The 26,904-nt window shown below is 36.9% G+C and overlaps 1 protein-coding gene across 4 annotated transcripts in view; it reads left to right on the top strand.

The window, feature by feature from the left end:
• Window positions 1-1,766: 1,766 nt before the first annotated feature.
• The window catches only part of LOC107760121 (callose synthase 9), a 48,548-nt gene continuing 23,410 nt past the window's right edge, over window positions 1,767-26,904 (top strand). For all 4 annotated transcript variants that reach the window (XR_012702414.1, XR_012702413.1, XM_075237537.1 and 1 more), the window contains exons 1-28: window positions 1,767-1,938; window positions 2,524-2,719; window positions 3,341-3,438; window positions 3,843-4,006; window positions 5,890-6,013; window positions 8,317-8,424; window positions 8,490-8,615; window positions 16,193-16,282; window positions 17,212-17,309; window positions 17,489-17,606; window positions 17,947-18,072; window positions 18,889-18,965; window positions 19,039-19,114; window positions 19,890-20,012; window positions 20,596-20,698; window positions 20,791-20,914; window positions 21,055-21,244; window positions 21,347-21,399; window positions 22,126-22,186; window positions 22,268-22,349; window positions 22,535-22,584; window positions 23,914-24,000; window positions 24,155-24,240; window positions 24,343-24,367; window positions 25,262-25,356; window positions 25,466-25,547; window positions 25,672-25,844; window positions 25,961-26,081. Coding sequence is in view for 2 of the 4 variants with exons in the window: in XM_075237537.1 (XP_075093638.1) it covers window positions 2,527-2,719; window positions 3,341-3,438; window positions 3,843-4,006; window positions 5,890-6,013; window positions 8,317-8,424; window positions 8,490-8,615; window positions 16,193-16,282; window positions 17,212-17,309; window positions 17,489-17,606; window positions 17,947-18,072; window positions 18,889-18,965; window positions 19,039-19,114; window positions 19,890-20,012; window positions 20,596-20,698; window positions 20,791-20,914; window positions 21,055-21,244; window positions 21,347-21,399; window positions 22,126-22,186; window positions 22,268-22,349; window positions 22,535-22,584; window positions 23,914-24,000; window positions 24,155-24,240; window positions 24,343-24,367; window positions 25,262-25,356; window positions 25,466-25,547; window positions 25,672-25,844; window positions 25,961-26,081 (2,853 nt within the window). In the remaining 2 variants the exon portion in view is untranslated. The remainder of the gene's footprint in view (window positions 1,939-2,523; window positions 2,720-3,340; window positions 3,439-3,842; window positions 4,007-5,889; window positions 6,014-8,316; window positions 8,425-8,489; window positions 8,616-16,192; window positions 16,283-17,211; window positions 17,310-17,488; window positions 17,607-17,946; window positions 18,073-18,888; window positions 18,966-19,038; window positions 19,115-19,889; window positions 20,013-20,595; window positions 20,699-20,790; window positions 20,915-21,054; window positions 21,245-21,346; window positions 21,400-22,125; window positions 22,187-22,267; window positions 22,350-22,534; window positions 22,585-23,913; window positions 24,001-24,154; window positions 24,241-24,342; window positions 24,368-25,261; window positions 25,357-25,465; window positions 25,548-25,671; window positions 25,845-25,960; window positions 26,082-26,904) is intronic.

Below are 26,904 nucleotides of genomic sequence, written 5' to 3'. Positions count from 1 at the left end.
AATTTTTCACTCCAGTACAATCAATGTTTTAAAAGGCGGGGGCGTGAGGCGAGACGTTTTACCTCTGATGAGGCGAGGCGTAAGCCCTGAGACATGGGGCGTAAGTCCCACGGATCATTAAATTTTACTAATTTCAAGAATTTTAAGATAGTATAAAATAAAAAATAATTATAAAAATTACATTAAAATCACAAAATTATATCAAATAATCTCTTTAAAATATTTATAAATTATAATTCAACTATGAATAATACGAAAAGTATGACATATATCATAATATGCAAATTAGCTACAACGTCATTACAACTCAAACATCAAAAGTAATGTATTCGATACGAAATCTTATATGCATCTCTTAAGGAGTAATGAATCTTGAAAGAATTTCGATAATATAATTTGATATTTTTCTTAAAATACTCCTTTTATTTAATATGCTTTATATTTGAAAGAGAATTTATATAAAAACATAATTCACAATTTAATTTAAATATGATTCTCTAGCATCATTTATTTTAAGTTTCAACAAGTTAATAAAGTGACACATAAGTCACCATACAATACCATGATAACTAATTACTTGTAAGTAGTTACTAGCTAATACTAAGCCATTAAATTAATAAGTTTTGTATCTCGTAAACGTGGAAAAACTAATATTTAGAAAAATAATTATAAAAAAATTATGGACTATTATATAGTAAAGACATAACAAAAGTTAATAAATAAATACTTTTTAAATGAAGATTTATTTAAAATTAACTATCATAGCAGTTTTAGTGGATAACGTGCAATAATTTTTATTTCAATTATGACATAAAATACTTTCAACTCAATGATATATGATTAACAAAAAAGTAATTTTGAATAGTCAACGATTTAATAAGAAAATTTGAGGATTTACAAGGTTAGTTACACACAATTGCATAAAGTTCTATTAGGCGAGCCCAGTACACTAGGCGTTGGGTGTGCCCGGGGCGTAAGTATCACAGAACTAAGCCCCACACATAAGCCCAGGGGCGTTTTACGAGCGCTCCGCCCCGGGGCGAGCCCCGGACGAGTCCCAATTCTGCCTTTTAAAACAGAGAGTACAATATGCTTGAGTTTTGCTTATAAAAGTTTTGAGCTCCAGCATCGTTTGTTCAAGTTATTTCATGTTTTAGGCGAGAGTATTTTTGTTCAAATTTTATAATAATTGTATTAAAGAATAATTACTTTACCTAATTCAATTTAAAAGTTAGCTAACCTCTAATATAATATCGAGCTAATTTGTACGGATTTACTCCATCCAGTCCAAAATAAGTGATTTTTTGGCCTTTATTTTGTGGTCCAAAATAAGTGATTTTTCCATATTTCAAGAATGAAATAATTATTTATTTTCTACACTGTCTTTGGAGTAAATAGTATTGAAGTATGTGTTAGGAATGTTTATGTGAAGAGATAGTAAATATTAATATAATTAATTTTATTACTAATTAATGTTAAAAAGTAAACTTCTTAATAGCTAAGAAATCACTTATTTGGAACAAAGGTTTATGGCAAAAGAGAAATGGAAAAAAGACAGAAAAGCAGATCCTTAATCACGAAGGTCCCGAAAAAAATCTCAAAATAGGTATGTTATTTCTTCTCCGCGTTAGTATACTAATCAAAACTTTCCAATTCAAAATAAGCAAACGTAGGGAGACTCAGTAAAACCTACTGGCTATAGCCGGTAAACCGGTCAACCACCTTTCTTTTTCATCCCCAGGTCAATCACCTTTCCACTCTCCTCCTATATTCCCTGTGATTTCCTCTCTCAAAATTTTCTTTTCGAAAAAACAAAAAAACCCACTGATTTTCTCTCTCTTTACACAAAAGCCCTTTCAATATTCCTCAATTTTCTTCTTCAGCTCAAAATTTTTAGGGTTTTATCTCCGGTGATTTCTCGGCGAGATCTCCTACCAGGTCAGCCTCCATAGATAATTCTGATTTTACATTGTCAATTTTCCTTAAAACATGAGTTTTTACGTGTTTTTATTTATTTTTTTAATTAGTGCACAGTATTTGCAATTTTTTCGAAAAATGTTATATTACTGTTAGAAAAACTTATACTTCGCACAGTTTATTTTTTGAATTTTATTGCATTTTAGTGAACGATTTAGCTATTTGTGTTCTAGTTCGTTTAGTAAACGAATTACTTCTTCCAGTTTTGGCAATGCCTAAACGTTTTTATATTTGAAAGTCTCCGGCTTTTGTTTTTCTGCTTCTGCACATTCTCTGTGACTGTAATTTTTGTTTTATCTCAATTTATTTTTGGTTACCTTTGCTAGTGTTAAATTGATGATGGAGTTTATATATTTTTTTGGGGTGTTAGATTGCTAATGGATTCATATTTGAAATTTTAGATGTTGGAGTTTTACTTAATTCCCTTTGCCTTTTGCATTCTGGATTATATGCTAGATATGCTGGAATTTCTTCTTTGTATTTTCTTCCCCGTGATTTCCACTGGTACCAATGGTCTTATTCTTGCATACCTTTGAGCTTTTGTAGGAGATGTCTCGAGTGGAAGATTTGTGGGAACGGTTGGTGCGAGCAGCACTACGTGGACATAGGGCTGCCGCTGGGAGACCGGCAGGAGGCATTTCTGCGAATGTCCCATCTTCCCTCGCTAATAACAGGGACATAGATGACATTCTAAGAGCTGCGGATGAGATTCAAGACGAGGACCCAAATGTGTCAAGAGTATGTAAGTGATCTCCTCGTGAGCCTTATTGACTTTTCATGCTTGACATACAAATTATGTAATGAGCTCATTTCTTTAGTTGCTATGTTGAAGTAAATAGAAAATATCCACAACTTGGTGATAGATGACTGGTTAATATATATCACTAAGTTTAGAGGGGAAATATGATCAAGATTCTCTCATTTGTAAAGGCATCGAATTATGACAGCTTAAACCTTCTTTCTTTTGTAGTATTTGTAATTTATATAGCTATAGTTTCGGGAGTACCTTTTAGATTGTCCCAGTTTTACTTCTATAGATACTTTCTGATTATGCGTTTTCTCGAAAAGCTATATGCAAACTCAGTCTATGTGAGCTTCGCAAAGCATAGATGGGTCCCAAGCATGGATAAAGGAGGGTTGTAGTTGGTTCGTAACCAACGTAAGAATATGACGAATTCTTTGATTATTAAATATTGAAACATGAATAGGGTGGAACGGATACAAAGGGTTAATATAGTTGGCCTCATCTAAATTTGGATTGAGATATAGTTGGTTGATTGATATAGAAAGCTGAGATGCAGTCTGCCGATGCTTGGACTAATCAACATGCCTCTTTGTTGGCAATTTGGTGAATTTTCTGCAGTATGTGAGCATGCCTATTCCTTGGCTCAAAGTTTGGATCCTAACAGTGAGGGGAGGGGTGTCTTGCAGTTCAAGACTGGTTTGATGTCTGTAATCAAGGTATGTCTGTGATTTTTTCCTTTGTGTACTCATGATATGTATCACTTTGTTAGAGGAAAAGGAAAAATGGATTTTCACAAAGTATTCAAATATTTCTTCTGTTGAATACATAAAATATTTGGTCCTTTTGAGTGCCAGTATCTTTATTTGAAGAGATTCACTGATTTGGGTTATTATCGGGTAACATTGGAGTTCTGGACAATTCTCTATTGCTTCCATTTTTTATATTGTACCATGTCTGGTGTCAGGACTTCTAATCTTAGAGATGTGCAGGAACTCCACATAACTGATGCATTATAAATTAGTTCTGACAGTTGAATTTTACATGTTTTAGGGTGTGTTTACAGTTATTTAGATATTGGTTAAGTTCTGACTTCCTTCCCATCTCCTGCCTAATCTTATAGCAAAAGCTAGCGAAGCGGGAGGGTGGCACCATTGATAGAAGCCAGGATATTACTCTCTTACAAGAATTCTACAAACGGTACAGAGAAAGGCATAATGTGGATAAGTTACGAGAGGAGGAACTGAAATTGAGGGAATCTGGTGTCTTCAGTGGTAATCTGGGAGAGTAAGTGAAGTTACTTGCAGCTTTCTCTTTAGTTGTTATCCTCTAGAAGATCTCCATGCTTGTATTTTACCCCACTTGCATAGCTGTCAGAAGTACATTTTTAACTTTATTTTTTGCTATGATATCTTTCTGCTTAGAATTGCATTTCTTCTTGCCTTGCAAATGAAATTTCTGTTTCCCATAAATACTCCTGATGCTTCTGAATTGAAAAACAATGGAACATTTTTGAGCTTGCAAGACGTGATAGGTCCCTGTACCTTCTGTAGTCTGTCCATAGTCAACGAAGAATAAAGAAGGCGTAATAAAATATCTCTTTTTTTTATATATAAAATATCTTTTTACCTATAAAATAAGAAGTACAAGGATTTCTCTTTCTCGTGTCTAGTCAAGCTGAAAGGATCCCTGTTTCTCCTTCCCCACTATGTTATAATTTACCTCTTAGGTCGCCCATCATCTAATGCTTATAATGTGCCAATTTTTGTTATGTCAGAGTGAAACTTACTTTTTCTGCTTTTTTGGGCTGAGGGTCGGTGTCTTTTGTTTACCCCTTTTCGAATGCTTTAAGTTAGTAGAACTTTTTGTTATGTCAAAGTCAGACTTTATTTGTCTAGGGTTCTGTATTTTAATCCACCATTAATGCATTTGCAAGTATGAAGTAGTGTTAACAGCATATAGCATGACCAAAATCAATTGTCGGAGCCTTTTTGTGTATATCATTATTGTGTATCTCCCACTTGGTTACTTTGTCAATGACCTGGATTATTAAAAGATAGTACTTGATCTTTACTCCGCCACTATAAAGGGATGGGATCCTCATGCAAGTCTAGAACTACAGGAGATAGTCATAATGCATACATGCTGGAACTGTATACAAGCCTGATTAGTCCAGGTACCATGCCAAAAAGCCTGAATGGTCTACTAGGTAGTATGTTTTTTGAGATACAGATTTTTCTGATCTCTGTTTCATTTCTAAGTCACAATAGGGAGCTACTTGTCTCTGTGATATTTTTGATTGCCGATCTTTTAGTTACTGTTTTTTCTGTGACTTGCTTGAAAAGTTCTCCGAGAATACGCATCATTCTTATTAGTTCTCTAATCTTAAGCTATTACTCTTCATATTCTCTGAAAAGAAATCTCATAGTGCACACATCCAATCTTTTATCATGTTCCATTTGGGAGAATACTGAGCGTGGATTGTGTTAAGAAAATAAACCATGAGTTTAACTCAATCTCAAAAGCTAGCTCATGAAGTAAGTACTGCCCAAAATCATAAAAGGAAACAACGATCCATTCCCTCAACTAATGTGAGACACTTAAAACACCCTTTCATGTCCTTGGCTAAGAATTTAGAGCGTGGATAACATAACATTCCTGACATTGGGTTAACCAAGATTATGGATGGGTTTGGCTACCATGTTAAAAAAATGGATGTTGGACCTACCTCGCCCCGATAAGTTAGCTCATCGGGTGATAATTGCTCAAGGCCATATAAGGAGATAACATTTCATTCCCTCAACCTATGTGGAACGATTAACAATTTGGGATAGCCTCCTATCCAATAGCATGTAGTTTCACGGGAGGTTAGAGTCCTTGAATGAATTTCGTCAGATAGAAATAAGAAATGGCTATTTTCATTTATTGGCTAAGCTGGGGTGGCTTGGGGGACTGGAGCCAAGAGTGCAATTTACCTGTGTTTGGACCCAGTTGATAAGTTTTCTTTAGTAGATCTTAAATATATTTTGTCCCTTTTTACTGCTGGTATAGAGGATGTTTTCCCATTATTAATAAAATTGCTTACCTTATCAAAAATATTAATTTGTCCTTTTGTTGAGATGTTATTTTAGTTGGTTGACATGTTATGTTTCTACTTCCTCTTGAAATAGATTGGAGCGTAAGACTGTCAAAAGGAAAAAGGTTTTAGCGACTCTTAAGGTTTTGGGAAATGTCCTCGAACAGTTGACTAAGGAGGTTTCACCCGAAGAAGCAGATCGCTTAATACCCAAGGAGGTTTGGTTTCTCTGTACTTGTACTTATTTAAGTGTGCACATGCTTGCCTTTGATGTTCAACTTCTTTTATATCCCTAAATAGCTGCCATGTGACCAGGAGGTCACGGGTTCGAGCCGTGGAAACAGCCTCTTGCAGAAATGTAGGGTAAGGCTGCGTACGATAGACCCTTGTGGTCTGGCCCTTCCCTGGACCCCGCGCATAGCGGGAGCTTAGTGTACCGGGCTACCCTAAATAGCTGGTCGAGTCCTCTTTGTTGGCTTATTGATTTCTCATTATGATCCTTTTCATTGAAAAAGTCTTCCAACCTTCGAGTTTTGTGTGGGGAACGTTCCTTGAAATAGACATTTTGCAGCATGCAATTGCTTAGAATCGCCTTATCAATAAAATACTCGATCGATGGAGGTATTTCTGTTATGTTACCAAGAAACATTTGGATGACGTGAAATTGCTGGTGCATCTGTAACTTATGTGTTCTGTTACAAAAGGATTAAGCACACTTGGTGATAATCCCACAATTCTCTTTGATAACTACAGTCCACCTTTCTTAATATGTTTTGGTGACAATATTACCCTAGAATTTGTGCTTAATCCTGAAAGATTAGGAATTTGTGGCCAAACTTGAAAGATAAGCTGAATCTTATTGTGAAAGATGGAAGGAAAACATTGTTTTGGGAGGACAATTGGTTGGGAATTGGAAGTCTAAAACAACTATATCCTAACATCTATACTTTGAATCAACAACATGGGGTTACTATGAAGGAACTATGGTCTACATAGGGTTGGAATATGACCTTCAGAAGCTTCCTACATGATTGGGAGGTGCCTAGAATGATTGAATTTTATAGAACACTAGAACAATGTAGTGGACTACAGGAGGGTGAAGATACACTCAGATGGCAAAAACATAGTAATGGGATGTATTCAGTCAGCTCAGCATACAATGATTTGAACCGGGAGGGATTTCAACTCAGTTTATGGCCTTGGAAACACATATGGAAAGTAAAAGTGCCTTATAAAGTGGCATTTTTTACCTTGTTGGTAATTAGGGAGGCTGTCCTCACTGGGAATAATCTAAGGAAGAGGGGTATGCCAATTGTTTCAAGATGTTATCTGTTTGGGAATGTGCTGAGACAATCAGCCATCCGTTTCTTCATTGTAGAGTGACCAGCCAGTTATGGGATTTGTTCATTAATCTCAGAGGTGCTAGGTGGGTAATGCCAGGGAGAACCTCTGATCTTTTATTATGCTGGAACACAGAGATAGACTTTACCACAGACAAAAACAGATGGAAAATTGTCCCAGCAACTATTTGGTGGATAATTTGGAAAGAAAGGAACCTGAGATGCTTTTAAAGATACAACCAACTCTCTACAAAAGATTAACATGAAGGACTATATTTTTGCTTTTCCATATTGTAATTGCCTATTTTGGCTTCCAGCACAAAGTTTGTGCTGATGTTTTTTTGAATATACTGGACACTTTACCTTTTTTTCTTTTAAAAAAAAAACGAACCAAGAAAGAAAAGAAAAAACAGAGGCATCTACTTTAGTATAATCCACAGTCCACACCTAAACTCAACTACTAATTGCCTCTTTTAAGTAATCAGTAGTACTCTCTCCATGCTTTGAGTGGGAAACACTTAACTTTTTTAGTGAAGATTTGGGAAACACTTAACTTTTTTAGTGAAGATTATATATGTTCTTTTGACAAGGCAAATTAATTTATAAACTTGGATTTTCTCATACCATAAGCAGGTTTTCAAGCCTTTCAGCTACTTGTATATCATCTATTTGTTCCAATGCCTATGAGCTGGATAGGTTCTGCATTCAATTTTTTCCCTTTTTTTGGATCTTTTTTTTTTGTTATTCCGCAATTTCAGTTTTTTTCTGGTTCTTGCTGCATGATAGTATTCATTTCACTCGTGCAAGGCATTTAATTTTTCTTCCCTATTCATAGTAGCAAGTTGCTAACAGTCCTCATTCTACAAGAGGGTGTAAAATAAACAATCTCGAGGCTGCTTATTTGGAATTATTGGTCAGTATTATCATTTTTTAAAAATTCCCGCCGTACATGAAAATTAATGTGGTAAAGACTAAAGAGCACATGCTCAAACTTTTTATGAAATTTCTCAGGGCCGTTTCACGAAATGTTTCTACGTGCTAGTGCAGTTCCACATGCATGTGCATATTCAAATAGTTTTCTCTTGCTCCTGATGCTTGTGTAGTCATTCATTCTTTTTATTCTTTTTGTTCCACATGCATCTGAAAGGCTCATTTTGGTGCTGTGTCTTTGTTCTTTGCAGCTTAAACGCATGATGGAAACAGATGCTGCTATGACTGAGGACATTGCTTACAATATTATTCCCCTTGACACCACTTCGACTACAAATGCTATTGTGTCTTTCCCTGAGGTTGATCATCCTTCTCCTATCACTCTTAAAAACTCTTGCATATTTGTTCTGATGGGATTCAGCAGGTACGTGCGGCAGTATCAGCTCTGAAGTACTTCAGAGGCCTACCAAAATTGCCTGGAAATTTTTCTTTACCATCAACAAGGAGCGTTGATTTGTTTGATTTTCTGCATTACACTTTTGGATTTCAGGTTGGTTTACTGACTGCTTTTTAAACTTCACTTTATTGTCTCAAAGTCTCTTTCTATATGCTCCATAATCCACACTCCTTTCTGATCAACAAGTGAAATTCATACTGCTGGCTCTGGTAATTATTATTATTATTTTTTTGTTGAGAAGGTAACATATTTGTATATTGAAAACACACTACACAAAGGGTGTGTAGTCCCCCATATTTACAAGAACCAAAACAAACTTCTAGTCCTTAGTCTTCTCATAAGGATTCTAATACATCAAAAATAGATTCAGGTTCTTCTAAGACTTCTTGTTTACACCAAAAATAGAATAGGATAAGACATTTCATTTCAATTGTTGGATGCTACTGGCGTTGTCCTCAAAACATCTTTGATTTCTTTCTTCCCAAATTGTCCACCAAATGCAAGCAGGGACATCCTCCATCTCTCCTTCTCTCCAGAAGAGATACCCTCGTTGTTCCAGCATGCTAGTACCTCAAATATTCTTCTTGGCATAGTCCATCTGATGCCCCTCCAACTAATGAATATCCTCCATAACTGAGTTGTCCAATTACAATGTAAAAATAAATGATTTATTGTCTCTGCCTCTTGTCCACATAAGTAACACTTGGAACAAAGTTGATAACCTCTCTTGATAAGGTTATCCCGAGTCAACACTGCTTCTTTTGCCAATAATCATGTAAAGCATGCAACTTTGTATGGAACCTTAACTTTTCATATCATCTTCCATGGCCAACACCCAATCTGATGTTTTGAAAAATTGAACTCCTTGTAGGCAGATTTAACTGAAAACTTTCCTTGCCTATGCCCTTGCCATATCATGCAATCTTTCCTAGTTGAGATCCCTTTAAATTGCTCCAGAGTATTATAGAACTATGTTACTCTTGCCAATCTCCCAATCATTCAGAAGTCTTCTGAAGGTTAGGTTCCAACCTTGGTTTGCCCATACCTCTCCAACCGTTGCTGCTTGCTGTTGATTTAGGGAATGAATGTCTTGAAAAAGTTGTTTCAAAGCTCCTTGTCCTAGCCAATTGTCTTCCCGGATATCTTCATTCCATCCCCAACTCTGACTCTAGACTTGATCATCATTTTAGGCCACAAATTTCTAATAGATCTCCAGAGACTGATCTCATATGGACTATTAACTGCTGTGGTTGTCCATTCTCTTTCCATCTCATATTTTTCTTTAATCACAAGTTTCCATAGTGGCTGATCTTCTGCTGCAAATCTCCAAAGCCATTTCATCATCAAGCTTTGGTTTTGGACTTTCAAATTCTTGATGCCTGTGAAGGCGAAATGCTTCAACTGGATTGCACTTCACGGAGCATGCCTAACGCAAGATAACCTATGCAGAAGGGGATTTTAGCTGGTCAATAGATGCTACCTGTGCAAGGGACACCTGGAAACAGTTAATCACCTACTTCTACACTGCCCAATAGCAACAGACCTCTGGAACATGTTCTTTTGTATTTTTGGTCTAAGCTGGGTAATGCCACAGACCCTGAGAGAGGCACATATGAGCTGGAGTCTTTGGGAGGTTGATAAGATCATTAAGAAAATTTGGCTTATGATCCCTGCAACTATTTTTTGGTGTTTATGGAACGAGAGGAATAGAAGATGCTTTGATGACACATCAACACCGAACCACTTACTCAAATCCAAATGCCTTCTCAACCTTTTTTGCTGGACAAAGTTGTTACCAATAAATAGTACAGGACAACTTTTGGATTTTGTTAGCTCACTTGTCCTAGTTTGAGACTTTGATTTGAGGCAAACAATGTTCTCCCTTAATTTTTTGTTTATGTAGCTCTTATGCTTCTTGTAACTTTGCATCTTCTTGATGCCTTCTTAATGAAACATATTACTTCATCAAAAAAAAAAAAAATTCTTGATGCCAAGCCCCCCTTCCTTTTTGCTAGCTAAAAGAGACCCATTTAACCAAATGAATTTTTCTATTTTCATTGTTACCTTGCCATAAGAAGTTTCTTCGCAATGCATCTATTCTTTTCAATACATTTGCTGGAAGGGGAAAGTAAGACATCATATAAGTAGGCATTGCATCAAGCACAGAATTAATTAGAATCAATCTACCCCCCCAAGATAGCTACTGATTTTTCCAATTTGCCAGCTTCTTCTCACACTTTTCTAACACCCCATTCCATATCCCCTTTGACTTACTCTTGGCCCCTAAAGGCATCCCCAAATAAACTGTTGGCAGCTCCCCAATCCTTCCTCCAAGAATTCTAGCTAAGATATATCTTCCACCATATTAACGGAAATATAAAACTTTTGTTCCAATTAATGTGTAATCCAGATGTGGCTTCAAAGAGAATGAAGATCACCCTCAACATCAGTTGGTTCTTATCAGCTTCACAAAAGACCAGTGTATCATCCGCATATTGAAGATGAGATATCACCAAATTGCTACCGACCCTGGAACTCACTTTGAAACCCCTAATTCAGTTGTTGATTTGAGTTGTCTCTAAAATATGATTTAGACCTTCCATGGCAATGATAAAGAGGAAGGGGGACAAGGGATCCCCTTGTCTCAAACCTCTTTGAGAAGGAAAGAATCCAGCTGGAGAACCATTGACTAGTATTGAGAATTTGACCGTGCTGATACAAAATTTGACCCAATTAATCCATCTCTCTCCGAAGCCCATTTTCATGAGAGTACCTATTAGGAACTTCCAATTTAAATGATCATCTGCCTTCTCAACATCCAATTTGCATAATATCCCAGGTTCTTATATCTACACATTCATTTGCTATTAAAATAGCATCCACAATTTGCCTGCCTCTTATGAAGGCCATCTGTTGTGTATCCACCAATTTATTCACCACCCTCTTGTGTCTCTGTGTTAGCAACTTTGAGATGATTTTGTAGACGCTACCAATAAGACTGATAGGCCTGGAGTCTCTTAGCTCCTTAGCTCCAACCTTCTAAGGTATCAATGCTACGAAGGTAGCATTGAAGCTTTTTTCAAATGTTCCTTGAGCATGGAAATTTTGAACAACCGCTACTACTTCATTGTGAATCACTTCCCAGCAATGGCTAAAGAAAGCCATAGAGTAGCCATCCGGTCCAAGAGCTTTATCCCCTGCACATGACTTAACACTTTCCCATATCTCCTTTCACCAAATGGACTTTGCCGCATTTGATTCTCCTCCGAGTAATCATAGGGCAGTCCCTGAGATTACATTGTGGTCTCTACACCTCTGATTTTGTATACAACTTCTGGTAGAATGTTACTATTTCTCTTTTGATGTCTATAGCGTTATCCACAACAACTCCTTCTGCTATCAGCTGGTCAATATTATTATGTCTTCTATGAGCATTTGCTGTGAAATTTTTTTGTGTTCCTGTCTCCTTGTTTCAACCAAAGAGCTCTGGATCTTTGTCTCCAAGCCACCTCCTCTTGTTTAGCAATCTCCTCAAATTCCATTGATAAGGCAGTTTTTGTGTAGATTTCTTCTCATTCAAGTTCCTTTGATCCTGTAACTCTTCCAATTCTGCAAGTTGATTGACAATATTTGCTTGTTTTGCTCTATTCTTTAAGCTTCTCCTTCAAAGCTTTCAATTTAAAAGCTAAAATAAAATCAGGCCTCCCTTCACAGATAAAAGACTCCCACCATCCTTTAATTATATCTTTGAAACCATCAGTTTTCAGCCACCAATTTTCAAACTTGAAATAAGACCTAACAGGTTCCCAATTTCCACATTGAAGCATCAGGGGTGTATGATCAGATGTGATTCTATGAAGTGTAGTCTGTTTGATGTTTCTGAAGCCTTCATTCCAGTCCACTGAGATCAAAAACCTATCCAATCTTGCTCCTATATCATGCATATCACCTTTCCTCCATGTGTATGTCCCTCTTGCCAGTTGAAGATCCACCAATTCCATGTTCTCAATGAACTCTTAGAACTCAGTCATAGCCGTATTAATTGTGTTGTAGTTCTTCTTCTCTGATGGGAATCTAACAGTGTTAAAATCCCCACAAACAACCCAAGGCCCAGAAAAAAGACCTCTAGCACCAGCCAACTCCCACCAAACTTTTTCTCTTTCTTTTCTATCATTTGGAGCATACACACTAGATAAATGCCAAGTAAAATCTTGAGATTTACCAGAGAATTTACAAGAAATTGAATAAGCACCTAAATTACTGACCTCCCCTTCCCAAATTCTGCTATCCCAAAGTACAACAATTCCCCCTCTAGTCCCACTAGCTTCCAATTGGGCAAACTTTCCCCATCTATTTGCCCAAAGTTCTTAAATAATTTCCCTAATATCCCTTTCTACCTTGGATTCTTGGAAGCAATAAACATCTACTTTCCAGCTGTGAATCAAACTCTTGATCATCAATCTTTTCCTGTATCGATTTAGCCCCCTCACATTCCATGAGACAATATTCACCTTCATTGATCATGAATAATAATACTTCTCCCTACTTCTGGTACCATCGCTCTTGGAATATCTAGATTCTTTACTTCTTTAGAAATTTTTCTTTTTGGAGTTTCTATCATCTGCATGTTTGATTTTTTTTTGTTTGCTTGCCTCTTCTCATCAATCTTCATGAATAACTCTAAAGCTTCTTTCTCGCATCCTCGGAAATCCACTCCAAATTCTTTGCCAAGCCGGATTATATTCTGATGAACCCATAGTGATGCTTCGAATTCTGGATCCTTTTCTATCTCTGCATGTTGTAAGTTCGTTGTGCATCTTCAATTACCCGGCCCACTTCTTTGCTTCCTTCACTTGTCTGCATGTTCTCTCTTCTGGAGTTTCGAGAGAATTACCACATTCTTCAAAAACTATCATGGAATTTTCTTCATTGGACTTGATATTTTGTTCTTCTTCATCCCCTTCTTTTTCTGTAGCTTTTTTTCTTTCTTCATCGGGCGTACAATTTGGTTCTTCTTCATCCCCTTCTTTTTCTGAATCTTTTTCTCTCTCTTCATCTCTAGTATCTGTTACATTCTGTATCATTAAAGAGACTGATATTGTAGCAGCAGAATTTGCATTTAACTCTTCCATAAAGGAATCGGGCCTGGGCTCATATTGGAGGCCCTCATGTGTTAAAAAATCTGGAAAGCTTTGGGCCAATAAAATCTGGGTCCAAGGAGCTTTTTAACTGACTTAACTGAACTGGGACCAATTCTTGAGCTTTTCTCCACGTGAGAAGTCACGTGTGGATTCCAGAATTTTGATTTGTGAAACAGCCTGTATCTCTGCCACTGTAGAAGAAGCCACATGCCCTGTCACATCTTTACCTAGTGCCCCCCTTCCCTGACGCATACTCATCCTCTATAGCCTAGCAACCCGAAGCCTTCTCTCCTCCTCCTTCTCCGGCGAAAGTTCTCACTGGTGCCTCACAGCACACCTGAATCTGATAAATTAACCCTTCGAAACCCACCTTCACTGATTTCGGAACTGATTCCCCATCCCCTCTCACCTTTACCCTTGCCCATTTTAAGTGATTTCTGAGCTCTGCCTCCTCTTCTGTTTGTAACCAACCACCGCAATAATCACCCACTTCCTTGAAGACTTTATGAGACCATAACTGGATAGGCAGGCCAACGAGCCTTATTCACACATGGTTTAATTTTTCACTACTTGGAATAGAGCCCACTGTCGGTGTCCACAATTGTAGATGGACCTTGTGCATTTTCTAGAACCATTCATCTTTCAGGACGTGCTCAGCACTTATCTTCGAAGAGAATTCAAAGAGAAACCGATTCTGGCCCATCTCATAAATATTGACTCCATGTGCTTGCTTCCAAGAATTACTAGTCCAACGACGAATTTCTGAGAGAGTAGGGATATCAATAATTCCTTCAGGCTATACTCCTGCTAAGAATGAAAACAATTCATTCTGGGTGTGATTACTCTCTCCTGAAATGCATATAACTCCTCGCTTTTCCGGGACTGCAGCTGCATTATTTATTTTTCTTAAGCATATACAATAACAACAACAATAACAATGCACTTCAATCACAAATAAGTTGGGTCGGTTATATGAATCCTCACTGTTCATGTCGCTGCAATTAACCTTAGATTAGACCAATATTTTGCAAAATAGAAATAAAAAATAAAAGTTCTAGAGGTTCTATATATTTTCTATTGATATATACATCTCTGACAGGATTAGAAGTCTCCTAGAAAACATAGGAGCCAAAGCAAACATATGAACATGGCTAAAACATAACCCCAACTAATTGGTATTGCCAGCTATGAAGGCATTGCTCTAGTGGTAAGAGCATAGCTTGTGAGATGCTGGTTAGGCGCACGTTACGAGTTCAGACTCTACTTGGTATTTAAGTGTAGAAGGATAGAGAAGTAGACTCATTATCCGCCGAGTTTCGAATCATGATGGCATTTACTCCTTTTTTTGGTCATATCTTTCTTCATCCGTAAAAAGTTCTTCATAATTTGAAAAATTACTGTCGTAGAAAATGAGCAATTAGATCTGTCAATATCTAGATTGAAGTTGCTTCCATGGGGATGGGAATGGTCAAAGTCAAATTCAAAGGGTAATTCATTAATTCTAGTCTGAGATAAGAAACATATGTAGTGACAATTTTTTATTGAATAGTGATTCTTGTAACTTACAAAATTCATAGGCCTATAGGGGTAGCAATACTGTAAAATTATCCATTTCGTAGAGAGGGTTAATAAAAGATTAGCAGGATGATACAAGAGACGGTAGGATGGCAGGCAAGAGATCACAGGATGGTACAAGAGATGTTTCCCCAAAGGAGGAAGGTGTTATTAATTTAAAGGAATATATCTAGCATCTCATCATATTGAATCACCCAGTATCATAGCTTTATACAACCTTCATTTCTTAAGGAAATTTTCTTAAAACGCATTGACCCTTTTTGTACTTTTCGCTTTTGGAAACATTGGTTTTGTACAGATAGGAGCACCTATATCGCTATAGATCTTTTGGTGCTTCAGGATAGTGTTTTTACAAGATTTTCTGGATTTGTATAGGTCTTATCCACAAGAATCAAAATTTCTTCCTGTAAAAGACTAATCTGAATTTACCTTGTCAAAAAAAAAAAAAAACTAATAGTGAATCTGATCATTTATGGGATTATACTACTGAGGAATTAGATATAGGTGTACGGAGTATTTTGTTCTTGGGGGATTGTCATTTGGATTGAATGCTGAACTAACTATATCATTTTAGCGCTTTTTGAAGAAAAAAAAAGAAACTATAATTTTAGCAAGTTTTTGTCTTCTTAATCCTTGCCTCACATTTCAGTAGTGGTCTTAGTTTCTCTCCATTATTTTGTTTGAGAAGTAACCGTCATATTGGAGAAAAATACTTATTGTTTACGCAACTATAATATCTTTCAGCTCATGATATGTGTGCTTGATTTTGTGGTGCATACTTGCTTGCTTCTTATTTCTCTTTGCTTTCTTTCAATTTCACAATACAGACATGTTAATCTTTGTTTTTCTTTTGTCCCATCTTTTTATTATTTCCTGTAATTTCCTTCCGTTGCTTGTTTCATTTTTATCAGTTCTATTATGGCTTTGGTGATCACATTTCTGTTAATTTGGCAGCAAGACAATGTTTCCAATCAGCGCGAACATATTGTTCTCCTCCTTGCAAATGAGCAGACCCGGCTTAGTATTCCTGAAGAACCTGAACCAGTAGGTTTTATATCATGTTATACCTTTAATAGAAGTTATATTTGGATATGGATGCATCTCATGATTTTGCTTTCTCATGTTGTTAAACCTTATATCAGTAAGAAGTTTTATTTCCCTTTATGGCTGTATTGAAGAAAGTCATTTGTCTAAATGGAAAGATGTAATGTACTTGTAAAAATCAGAGCTGATATCATATCCTATGTTGGTTATGCTTCTTTTATCTTATTTGAGAAATCTTTGTTGTTGTAGTTGGTCACTGGGTTTTAGCTGTGAGAAATCGTAGTTTTGGTTGTAATTAAAATGGTAAATTTACATAAAGGTGCTGTGTAGGCTGTGTGATTTGGTGGTGTTTGGCTGTAGTGTAGCTCGAGAACATTTTATCGTCTACTTTCTGCAAATCATACCTTATTCTTAAAGGCAGCTTAAAAGTAACAAGGTTCTCATCTGTGTCTCTTGAAAGTTGTTCCCTTGATGATCCTGATGAGATTTGTCAATTTTGTTGGATTAGTTTGTTTTCATTCAGTTTAGGACTGCTTTTCTGCTCATGTGCTTTTATCTTATTTACAGAACTAGAACAATAGATACTGTTATACGTTGTAGTTTCATTGTCTTGGTATGGCTGCTGATAACTAAATGGTGGCACTCTAATGAACCACGATATCTGGGATAAATTTCAATATCCAAGATAATATTGGCAATTGATGATCTTATATTATCTTGAACTTTTGAATGCCATGTGTAGAACTCTTGCCAATTGTTTCTTTGTCTTTTAGCAAAGGTTGGGAAGAACTGGAGAAATAAGAATTCTTCTTCTTTATGAGATAATATTTCAGCTGTTTTATTTATTTAGACGATGTGAGAGGTGACACATTATCGATACCTTCATTAATTTATTTCTAAGTCCAGATCTGTGTATCTCTAACTTCCAGATATTGGATGAGGCTGCTGTACAGAAGGTCTTCTTGAAGTCCCTTGATAACTATATCAAGTGGTGCAACTATTTGGACATCCCACCTGTGTGGAGCAAGTAAGGTTTCATGTTCAGCGTGTTTTGAGCGTGCACTGTAAAATTATTTCGTCTTAATAGAACTGTAATTTTTCTACTTGGAAAATATTTTCATCTTAGTATAGTGAAAAACTACCATTGACACTGTAGCTGGTATTTTTATGCTCTGAGTTTCTGATACTTTGCTTTTGCTTTTGCAGTTTGGATGTAGTTAGCAAGGAGAAGAAGTTGTTATTCATTTCTTTGTATTTCTTAATCTGGGGTGAAGCTGCTAACATTCGATTCGTTCCAGAATGCTTGTGCTACATATTCCATCATGTATGTCAATTTGGTGTATCTTTTGTCTCTTGACCATTTTAGAAATCCTCTCAATTTGATGATCTCCATTCTCCTTTGTCGTCTTCTTGTGATAATTAAAGTACTCTCTGGCTGACCTGTCAGTATGTTCTAAGTTTGCTCTTTAAGTGTAATTTGCCCTTTGTCTCCAGGGTGTTCTCTTTGGTGTGAGGGTGTGGGATTGTCGGATAAGAGGGTACACTATAAATTTCTTAAAATGAAAGGGCAAAAGCCAGAAGAGAGAAGCCATAATTATGATTACTTCATCCCAAGTGTTTTGATCTTACTTTTGCTTTGCTTGGAAACATTAATTTCATGACAGATGGGAAGGGAACTGGAGGAGATACTACGACAGCAGGTTGCACAGCCTGCTAAGAGCTGCATGTCTGATAATGGCGTGTCATTTCTTGATCAAGTAATATGTCTTGTTTATGATGTCATTGCGGCGGTATGTTTTTTGTTTTTTCCCCGTTGTAGCCTACTTTCTGTTTCTAAAGATCATTTACAGAGACACTCATACATGTAACATATGACTAAATATGTATGTGCATACATACGCATACTCTTACTTGTCGAACCTGTTTTTGATTTTGATTATTATTATAGTATGTGGTGACATTATCATCAGTGTACATATAAAGGCATCACAGACTCTTTTGGACATTTATTGCTGTTGTGAAATCTCTGTTGACATGCTAATGGTTGACTTATGGTACTGTGTGTTTTGACAGATCCCACTTATCACTTTCTCCATCATCTTTTCCTGATATTCTTGACTGGCTATGCAGTTTTGTCATCCCTACTTATTTTTAACCATCTTTGTGTATCGGTTAAAACTGCCACCTCCCTTACTATAACAAGCTATGGCAGTCCTTTCCACCTCCACTGGTTTTTTTTTCTTGGAAGATGCTGTTGGAACACATCAATAAATCTTTGGATTTGATCTTTCACCAAGTTCAGCTGCTTCTTACTCTTTCCATCTGTATGTTGAAGAATCTAATCAATAAGCATCTTCCAGAAAAATAGATCTATAGTGCAGACATGTCATATTTACGAGCTTCAAAATACTGTGGAATTCTTAAGACTCTTAACAATTTCTCCCTCCTGGACATTAACAACTAGAACCAGCTAATATTAACTTTCAATAATTCACACTCTTACTCTTTCGAAATTGTGGGCATTGGAGGGTGGAGAAGGGCAGAAATAATGATTAAAACAAATTTTTCGTGTACTTTGGGATGCTTATTGATTTGTTAGCTTACAGGAGGCTGGAAACAATGAGAATGGAAGAGCACCTCATTCTGCTTGGAGAAACTATGATGATTTTAATGAGTATTTCTGGTAAGCTTTACTCCCAAGGTTGTAGGACTCCCACTTCTGCAATCTTCTCACTGACCCTTCCACTGCTCTGCAGGTCCCGTCATTGCTTTAAGCTTGGCTGGCCATGGCGGAAGAATTCTTCCTTCTTCCTGCATCCAACGCCCTCAAAGGTTTGAAAGTTTCTCTTGGTATCGTTTTGCATATTACATTGTGATATCCCATTTTATAAAATCTCGCTAGAGGTATATTTGTATCATTTTGCAGGTTATAACATGAAAATGAAGAGCTTCATGTTCACAATTTAAAAGTGTTGTATCCCTTCTGCTGCAAAGTAATATAGTTCATGTTTCTTGGAAGGAAGAAATTGGCATTGCTCCACGGAAAAATAATTGTATTATAGTTAATAATAATTGTATTAAGGATGGTAGTTTCAATTGAAAGCCCTGCAATGTGGTGAATTAAATTACCCATTATCAGAGCTCATGCAACCTTCACTTAAAGAATTCTTGAAACACATTGACCCTTTTTAATAAATCAGGATATAACCCTTTTTTGAAAAGAGAAATTGCATACATTTGATTCTGTTTCGGTAGCTCTCTTGACTCTTTCTGTAAGGCAGCATTTCTGCTTCCATGTGTAGTATCTTTGACTGCAATCTTCAATTGAGTGAAAATTTGCATCATTTTTCATTATCTTTTTACAGTTACCGGTGCTCAGCATTAGTCGGTCTTAGATCTAGGTTGGATAATTTAGTATCAATCTGGTTACCATGAATTTCTTATAATACACTTACAGGCGGACATAAAGCATTTGTTACTGATTTTCATGTGTATTTCCAATCTCTAGTTTGGAACATTGTCCTCTTGTTTCTTGCTAAGTTCTGCTTTATAATTTTTTAGGTTTCAGTTTTTTTAGCTTGTAACTTCTGTTTCCTATCTGCTACAGAATATTCTTAAATCTGGAGGTGGCAAGCGCAGGGGAAAAACTTCTTTTGTTGAGCACCGGACATTTCTCCATCTTTATCACAGTTTTCATCGTCTTTGGATGTTTCTTTTCATGTTTTTCCAGGTCTGCTACTCATCACTGATAGCCATGATATTTCCTCTTTTCTTTAATCTGCTATTTCTTGTTATTTTTCAGGTTACTTTGTCTCATCCCTTTTTGAGGTTTTGTTTGAGGATTAAGAGTGCACTCTATCAACGCACTTACTCTTTTCAAAAGGAAAAAAATGCATTCTATCAATTCTTTCTTCTGTTTTTTTATATCATGTTGTGAGCAGCTAGAAGGGGAGCCTTGGCGTAACTCGTAAAGTTGCTGCCATGTGACTAGGGTGTCACGGGTTCGAGCCGTGGAAACAGCCTCTTGCAGAAATGTAGGGTAAGGCTGCGTACAATAGACTCTTATGGTCGGGCTCTTCCCCGGACCCCGCGCATAGCAGGAGCTTAGTACATCGGGCTGCCCTTTTTGTTGTGAGCAGCTATGTACTACTTTGCTGTGTCTATGGGAGCAAGGAATTGAATTTGCTGTACTTGAGCTTGGTTGCTTGATATGGAATTTTTGTTTGTTGGCATTTCTTTGCTTTCAACAAATTATCTTCAGTACCTATTTTCACCCAACTCATTTATTTGTCGCTCCTTTCCAATATCCTCAGGGAATGACTATCTTTGCCTTTAATAACGAGCGATTCAACTTTAAAACACTGAAGGAAGTTTTGAGTCTAGGACCTACGTATGTCGTGATGAAGCTTATCGAGAGTATGTTTCTCTGGCATCTCTTTTCTCCAAAAGTGGTCCATATTTACCTATATTGAACTCTAACTGTAGCTGAAGTATTTATCTATCTGCAGGTGTTTTGGATGTTATCATGATGTATGGTGCATACTCTACATCAAGACGCGTAGCTGTCAGTCGGATTTTCCTTCGTTTTATTTGGTTCAGCATAGCTTCTGTATTCATATGTTTCCTTTACGTGTATGTAGCTTATTGTTCTTTATGGCTTCACAGAGCTTCTTACTTTGATTCTTCCTTATCCTTTCTTTCTATTCTTCTTCTTGTGGCAACCCACCCGTTTTGTATTGCGCAATAACGTTTGGTCATGAATTTTATGACAGGAAAGCTCTTGAAGACAATAGCAACCAAAATTCCAACTCAACTGTCTTCAAAATTTATGTTGTTGTCCTTGCAATCTATGCTGGAGTTCAGTTTTTTGTCAGCTTTCTGCTGCGGTTTCCAGCTTGTCATCGTTTAACAAATCGATGTGATAGTTGGCCCGTGGTTCGTTTCATCAAGTGGATGCACCAGGTTTCACATTTTTATCAGATTTTTTTTGAAGGATGATCATTCCTTACTGCCCTTTGATTGAGATGTTCTAGTAATAATTTTGCTATCCTTTTTTGTCCTAAGGAACACTATTACGTTGGCCGGGGCATGTATGAGGGAACTTTCGACTTCATCAAGTAATCCATTTATCTTTACTGCCTTATGTATAACTATCTAGTGCCAAAAGTAGAGAGCGAGAGGGAGAGCTTTGCCAAATGGTGGTACAATTTTTTTTGCCGAATTTAAGTTTACCTTAATCAAGACAAACTTTATGTTTGTGAGTAGGGGTGGCCATCTGAATGGTACAAGCACTTCTGGAAGTCTACTTTCCTGTAGAGTTGTGAATTATATTATTAACTCAATGATCGCTTTTGGCTAAATTGGCCCTTGAAGTTCATGAATTTGACTATGATCCTTTGTTTCTTGGTTACATGAGCTAATTTTGTATTTATGTGACATTACCTTAGTTCTTTTTGTTCTTGTGAATTGGCATGAGAATAATGTATGACCTTCCTGTCTCTTCACTGTTCCACTCCTATCTCCTAGGAGTGAGTTTTATTTTTGTAATCGGGTTTCAAAGAAAATTTGCTCGTATAATTACATGCCTTTCCAATTTATGCTTTTGTTATGAACAGGCGGCCCTCTCTTTTATGCAGTAGACTCCTTTGTGATGTGAATCTTTTTTTTCCAACTTTTTCTTGTGAATCTTGGTTATTAGTCAGGTGTTCTGGTTTAGTAAATTACTGTGGAACTCTTTTTTCTGGGTTCTCCACATTGTTTGGTGGATGGTAGCTATTTTAGCTGATTTATCCAGTTTATCTGCCTGTGCTGAAATCTCATCTGACAAATTTCATTGAATGTAGGTATATGGTTTTTTGGCTTGTCGTCTTGGGAGGAAAATTTGCTTTTGCCTATTTTCTTCTGGTATGTGTTGGTTTTTCTTTTGATATCGATCTATAGCTTTTAGTGGTAAGGTATTGATTTTGCCTTGATATTATGTTGCAGATTAGGCCGTTGGTTGAGCCGACGAGATCTATACTGGATATGGATATTCAGCAGTACTCTTGGCATGATTTTGTTTCTAAAAGTAGGCAACCCTGTTGTTGTTACATGCCTTTATGGTTGAATTGAAATTCATTCTGGTATTCTTTGTCGTTTTCAGTATTTATATGTATACCAATAACCTCTGCAGTCTCTGTGGTATGGTCAAGGTTTAGTGAGAGTTTAATCAGGGTCTCAACTTCCATTAAGTATTACTTACTCTTTTGGCAGATAATCATAATGCACTGACGGTTGCAAGCTTATGGGCACCGGTTTTTATCGTAAGTTTTAATCTCTTCTGATGTGTAAATGCAGATCAGATATTTTCCATTGTTGGTTGATTAATTCTGATCACTGATTATTTTTCTTAAGTAGTAGATTAGGGATGTCTGCACCAAGCTGTGGAATCCTTATGATCTTAAATGCAGTTACCTTAATCACCTATGCTTTGCTTCTTTGGATATTGCTTACTGTGTTGTTTCCATTGAACTTGATTGAAAGACGTTGGCCATATGCTTGTTTATCTCAGATGATACGTTTGAGCATGTACGTTTGTAGTTGGACATGTTTTTAACTTTCAGTTAAGATGCATCTAGTATACACGTCGGCATTTGCTGGGAGCCTGATTGACTTATTTGTTCATAGGGAAGTAATATCTTCATCTTAAGAGGATGTTACTGGACAATCCTATGAGGGCCAATAGCGATGATCTGAGTTGCCTCGTACAGTACCTTAAGATTTTTAGATAATGAGATATTCCTCAAGTATGCTTTGTGTTATACTTGTCAGATGGAAAAGTAGTGCTAGTTTACACTGTAGTTTCAGCATTTATTTGGATTCCTCATTGGTAGTATCTTTATTTTGCTATGAGAACTGGTAAGCGCACTAATAATGAGAAATATTTGTCCACCTTGGTGAATGCCATGCCCTTGTTTGGGCATGAGGTGCTACTTTTTAGGCTCGAGTGTCAATCCTCAGGTGCTTTTTCACTAATGGTATGTTATAGGTACTTTTCCAATTGTGTTGTGTCTAGTGGACTTTTTGTGTGGTTAGAATTGCATCCTGCAAATGCTGGGTGAAGTTGAGTGTGGTGTTGGGCTTGAGCGCCAATTTGACACACTATACTTTCATTGGTTATTGATTAGAATTTGTTTCCTCGGATGAATTCTCTGCTTTTGGATATTTCATTCTAATGGCAGGGGTTCCTAACATCAACTTATCCATGATCCTGTGGGGTGATACTTCTAAATGCTTGTGAGCGGATGCACATGCAAGTAAATAAGTGACCTGTCCAAAATGTAATTTTCCTCCCCCAGTTGAATTATGTCAAACAAAGATGAGTGCCTGGGCTGGTGCACTCTATGTTGTACCCTTTAAGTCACTTTTCGCTTAGTAATTCATGGAGGTGTCTTGCTTTAACAATGTTTGAGCTGGATTATTGAGGCTTTGTGACATAAACAGCTTGTATGTTGGTCATATGACTTTTTTGCACTTACGCTTTGGTCACTCCTCTAATTGCGAATTAGCAATCAACCAGATAATGTATTGGTACAAAAGGTGCTTGTGAAGTGTTTTTTGTCAACATCTTATTGTTGTTATTACTAATGCAGGTTTACCTGTTCGATACTCATCTATTTTACACTGTTTTATCGGCTATATGGGGCTTTCTTCTGGGAGCACGAGATCGCCTTGGGGAGGCAAGCTGGTTTTTTATTTTACTTATATATTGTGTCTATAGTTCTCCTTGATAATGGATGCTACCATTCAAATCCTTGGTTTATTGTCTGACAATTTGTGGATGTATTCCAGATGTCAGCCCCTTTCTAACAATATTCTTAACAATGATATCAGATACAATCGTTGGATGCTATGCATAAACGTTTCGAGGAATTTCCCGAGGCTTTTATGGACAGTCTTCATGTGCCTCTTCGAAATAGGTGTCTCCATTTATTTTACCAATTAAACATTTATGAATGACAAAGTCAATTTGATTCGTATACCTTTTTCTCACTGTGTCCAAATGCCCACCTGTTTTGTAGGGTGTCGCTTCTGTCTTCTGGTCTGGTGAGTTTATTCATTTTCTGTTTCTAATTAATCTGTCTACTGATGTCTGATGTTGACACTTGGCCTAATTACTGTCTTATAAGTGAATGACAGCACGAGTGCTGCATTTGAAATAGTTGCAATTAGTATCCTGTTCACTTCGCTAACCATTTTAGTGTACTTTTACTGTATATTTTTATAAGGTATATGCCACTCAATTTCTCCAAGAGGTTTTGGTGAATCGTGAATGGTTATTGGGATGTCCATAAACTACCGATTTTCCTGCCATGTGGAGATCTCACCAAATATTGGACATTTTAATTTGATTTTTACCCCGGCTGCTGCGTCTTCTAATCAATTTCTTGCTGCAACTTAACATTTGTCTTTATATCACATTCTGAAGCTCCTTGTTTGCTTTAGGTGCATCATGTTACTTCTAAAACACAGTTTTCTGATATAATTGTTATTGTCACCAATAAGGTGTTAGCTCAAAGTACATTAAAGTAGTTTCTATTTCTGGATTCTTCTGTCTTATATTTTATGGTTTAACTAAAGATGAAGCACTGATATTATGGTTTTGCATTTTATCTCAACTTATGTGGAGCTTGCCTCCAGGGCTGTGGTTAAATGGTAAGGACGTAGCTTGTGAAGTGTGGTTAGGCATACATTACGAGTTTGAACTTTGTCACGACAAAGCTTGGTATGTAAGTGGGAGCATGGTAGAGGGGTGGCACTCTCATACTCCCCGAATTTTGAGCCTGCGAGCATAATAGGAGTTGGCCAACTAACTCATAGGGGATTTCTTGGTTATAACAGAAAATGTTTCCTGGTTTTTTGACTGTAACATATTTGTAGTGCTAATTTATTCAAAATCTTATATTTTGTTTTTTAATATTATATTGTTGTAAAAAGCAGGTTTTGGAAAGAAACAAAGCTGATGCTGCTCGATTTGCACCTTTCTGGAATGAAATCATCAAGAATCTGAGGGAAGAAGATTATATTACTAATTTGTGAGTGTTTGTTTTTCGTTATTTCACTAACCACATTTTCTATTTGCTACTAGCTAAATTGATATGCTTCGACCCCTCATATTTTTGATGGATTGATTTCAACCTACAGGGAGATGGAACTGCTTTTGATGCCTAAGAATTCTGGGAGTCTGCCCTTGGTCCAATGGCCGCTTTTCCTATTAGCTAGCAAGGTAGAGCAGTTACAGTGCTGACAGTTCTTTTTGTTTTCACTTTTTACACAAAATGTAATTTGTTCCCTCTATGTATTGTCATGTTGAAAAGCCACATATCTATACATTTTTGCTGACTGTGCAGATATTTCTCGCAAAAGATATTGCTGTGGAGAGTAAAGACTCCCAAGATGAGTTATGGGATAGGATTTCAAGGGATGATTACATGCAATACGCGGTTGAAGAGTGCTATTACGCCATCAAGTTTGTTCTTACATCCATATTAGATGATGAAGGAAATGATGAAGGAAAGACGTGGTAAGATGTCATAGCCTTCTGTGTCTGTCTGTTTTGAATGAACTCACATCAAGTTTCTGTTATTAGAACTATGCATAGTCAGTTATGTTCTTTGCTTTCTTTCTGTACTATGTTAGGGTTGAAAGAGTATATGAGGACATTCGGGGGAGCGTAGCTAAAAGGAGTATTAATGTGGATGTTGAACTGAATAAGCTGCCACTGGTGATTCAGAAAGTTACTGCACTGATGGGAATACTGGTACATGTTCTTTCAGGCTTGATAACGATTATACTGAAGACACATAGGTTCTCTGCGTCCGTTCGAGCATTTCCTATTTCCTGGTGTCTTTACCATCATTAACACTGACGATAAGATAGTATTGTACTTACCCTAGGAATAAGTTTGAAAATCAGCAATTCGCTTTGGTGCTACCTAAGAAGCGGCACAACTATCTTTTATTTTGTTGAGAAGGTAACATATTTGTATATTAAAAATACACTACACAAAGGGTGTGTAGTCCCCCATATTTACAAGAACCAAAACAAACTCCTAGTCCTTATTCTTCTCATAAGGATTCTAAAACATCAAAAATAGATTCAGGTTCTTCTAAGACTTCTTGTTTACACCAAAAATAGAACAGGACAAGACATTTCATTTTCAATTTTTCGATGCTACTGGCCTTGTCCTCAAAACATCTGCGATTTCTTTCTTCCCAAATTGTCCTCCAAATGCAAGCAGGGATCATCCTCCATCTCTCTTTCTCTCCAGAAGAGATACCCTCGTTGCTCCAGCATGCTAGTACCTCCGATATTCTTCTTGGCATAGTCCATCTGATGCCCCTCAAACTATCATAACCTTTCTCCACAGATTTAGCAAATCTACGAATCTTCCCTTGCACATACTCTGTGACCTTCCGAATCTCTGCTGCTCTCATCAAGTTCTACCTTTCCACACCTGACCCCCTTCCCCCACACAACGTCCTCTTTCTTTACTGTAGTAAGATAAGTTTTTTGAGTTTCACCACTCCCATTTTCACATGTTTCACAGTATGTCTTGTTATACTTGGTGTCCAGCACAGGCA

This window comes from Nicotiana tabacum, chromosome 18 (assembly GCF_000715075.1).
Source record: "Nicotiana tabacum cultivar K326 chromosome 18, ASM71507v2, whole genome shotgun sequence".
Classification (NCBI taxonomy): Eukaryota; Viridiplantae; Streptophyta; class Magnoliopsida; order Solanales; family Solanaceae; genus Nicotiana; species Nicotiana tabacum.
This window is presented reverse-complemented; position numbering and strand designations above follow the sequence as displayed.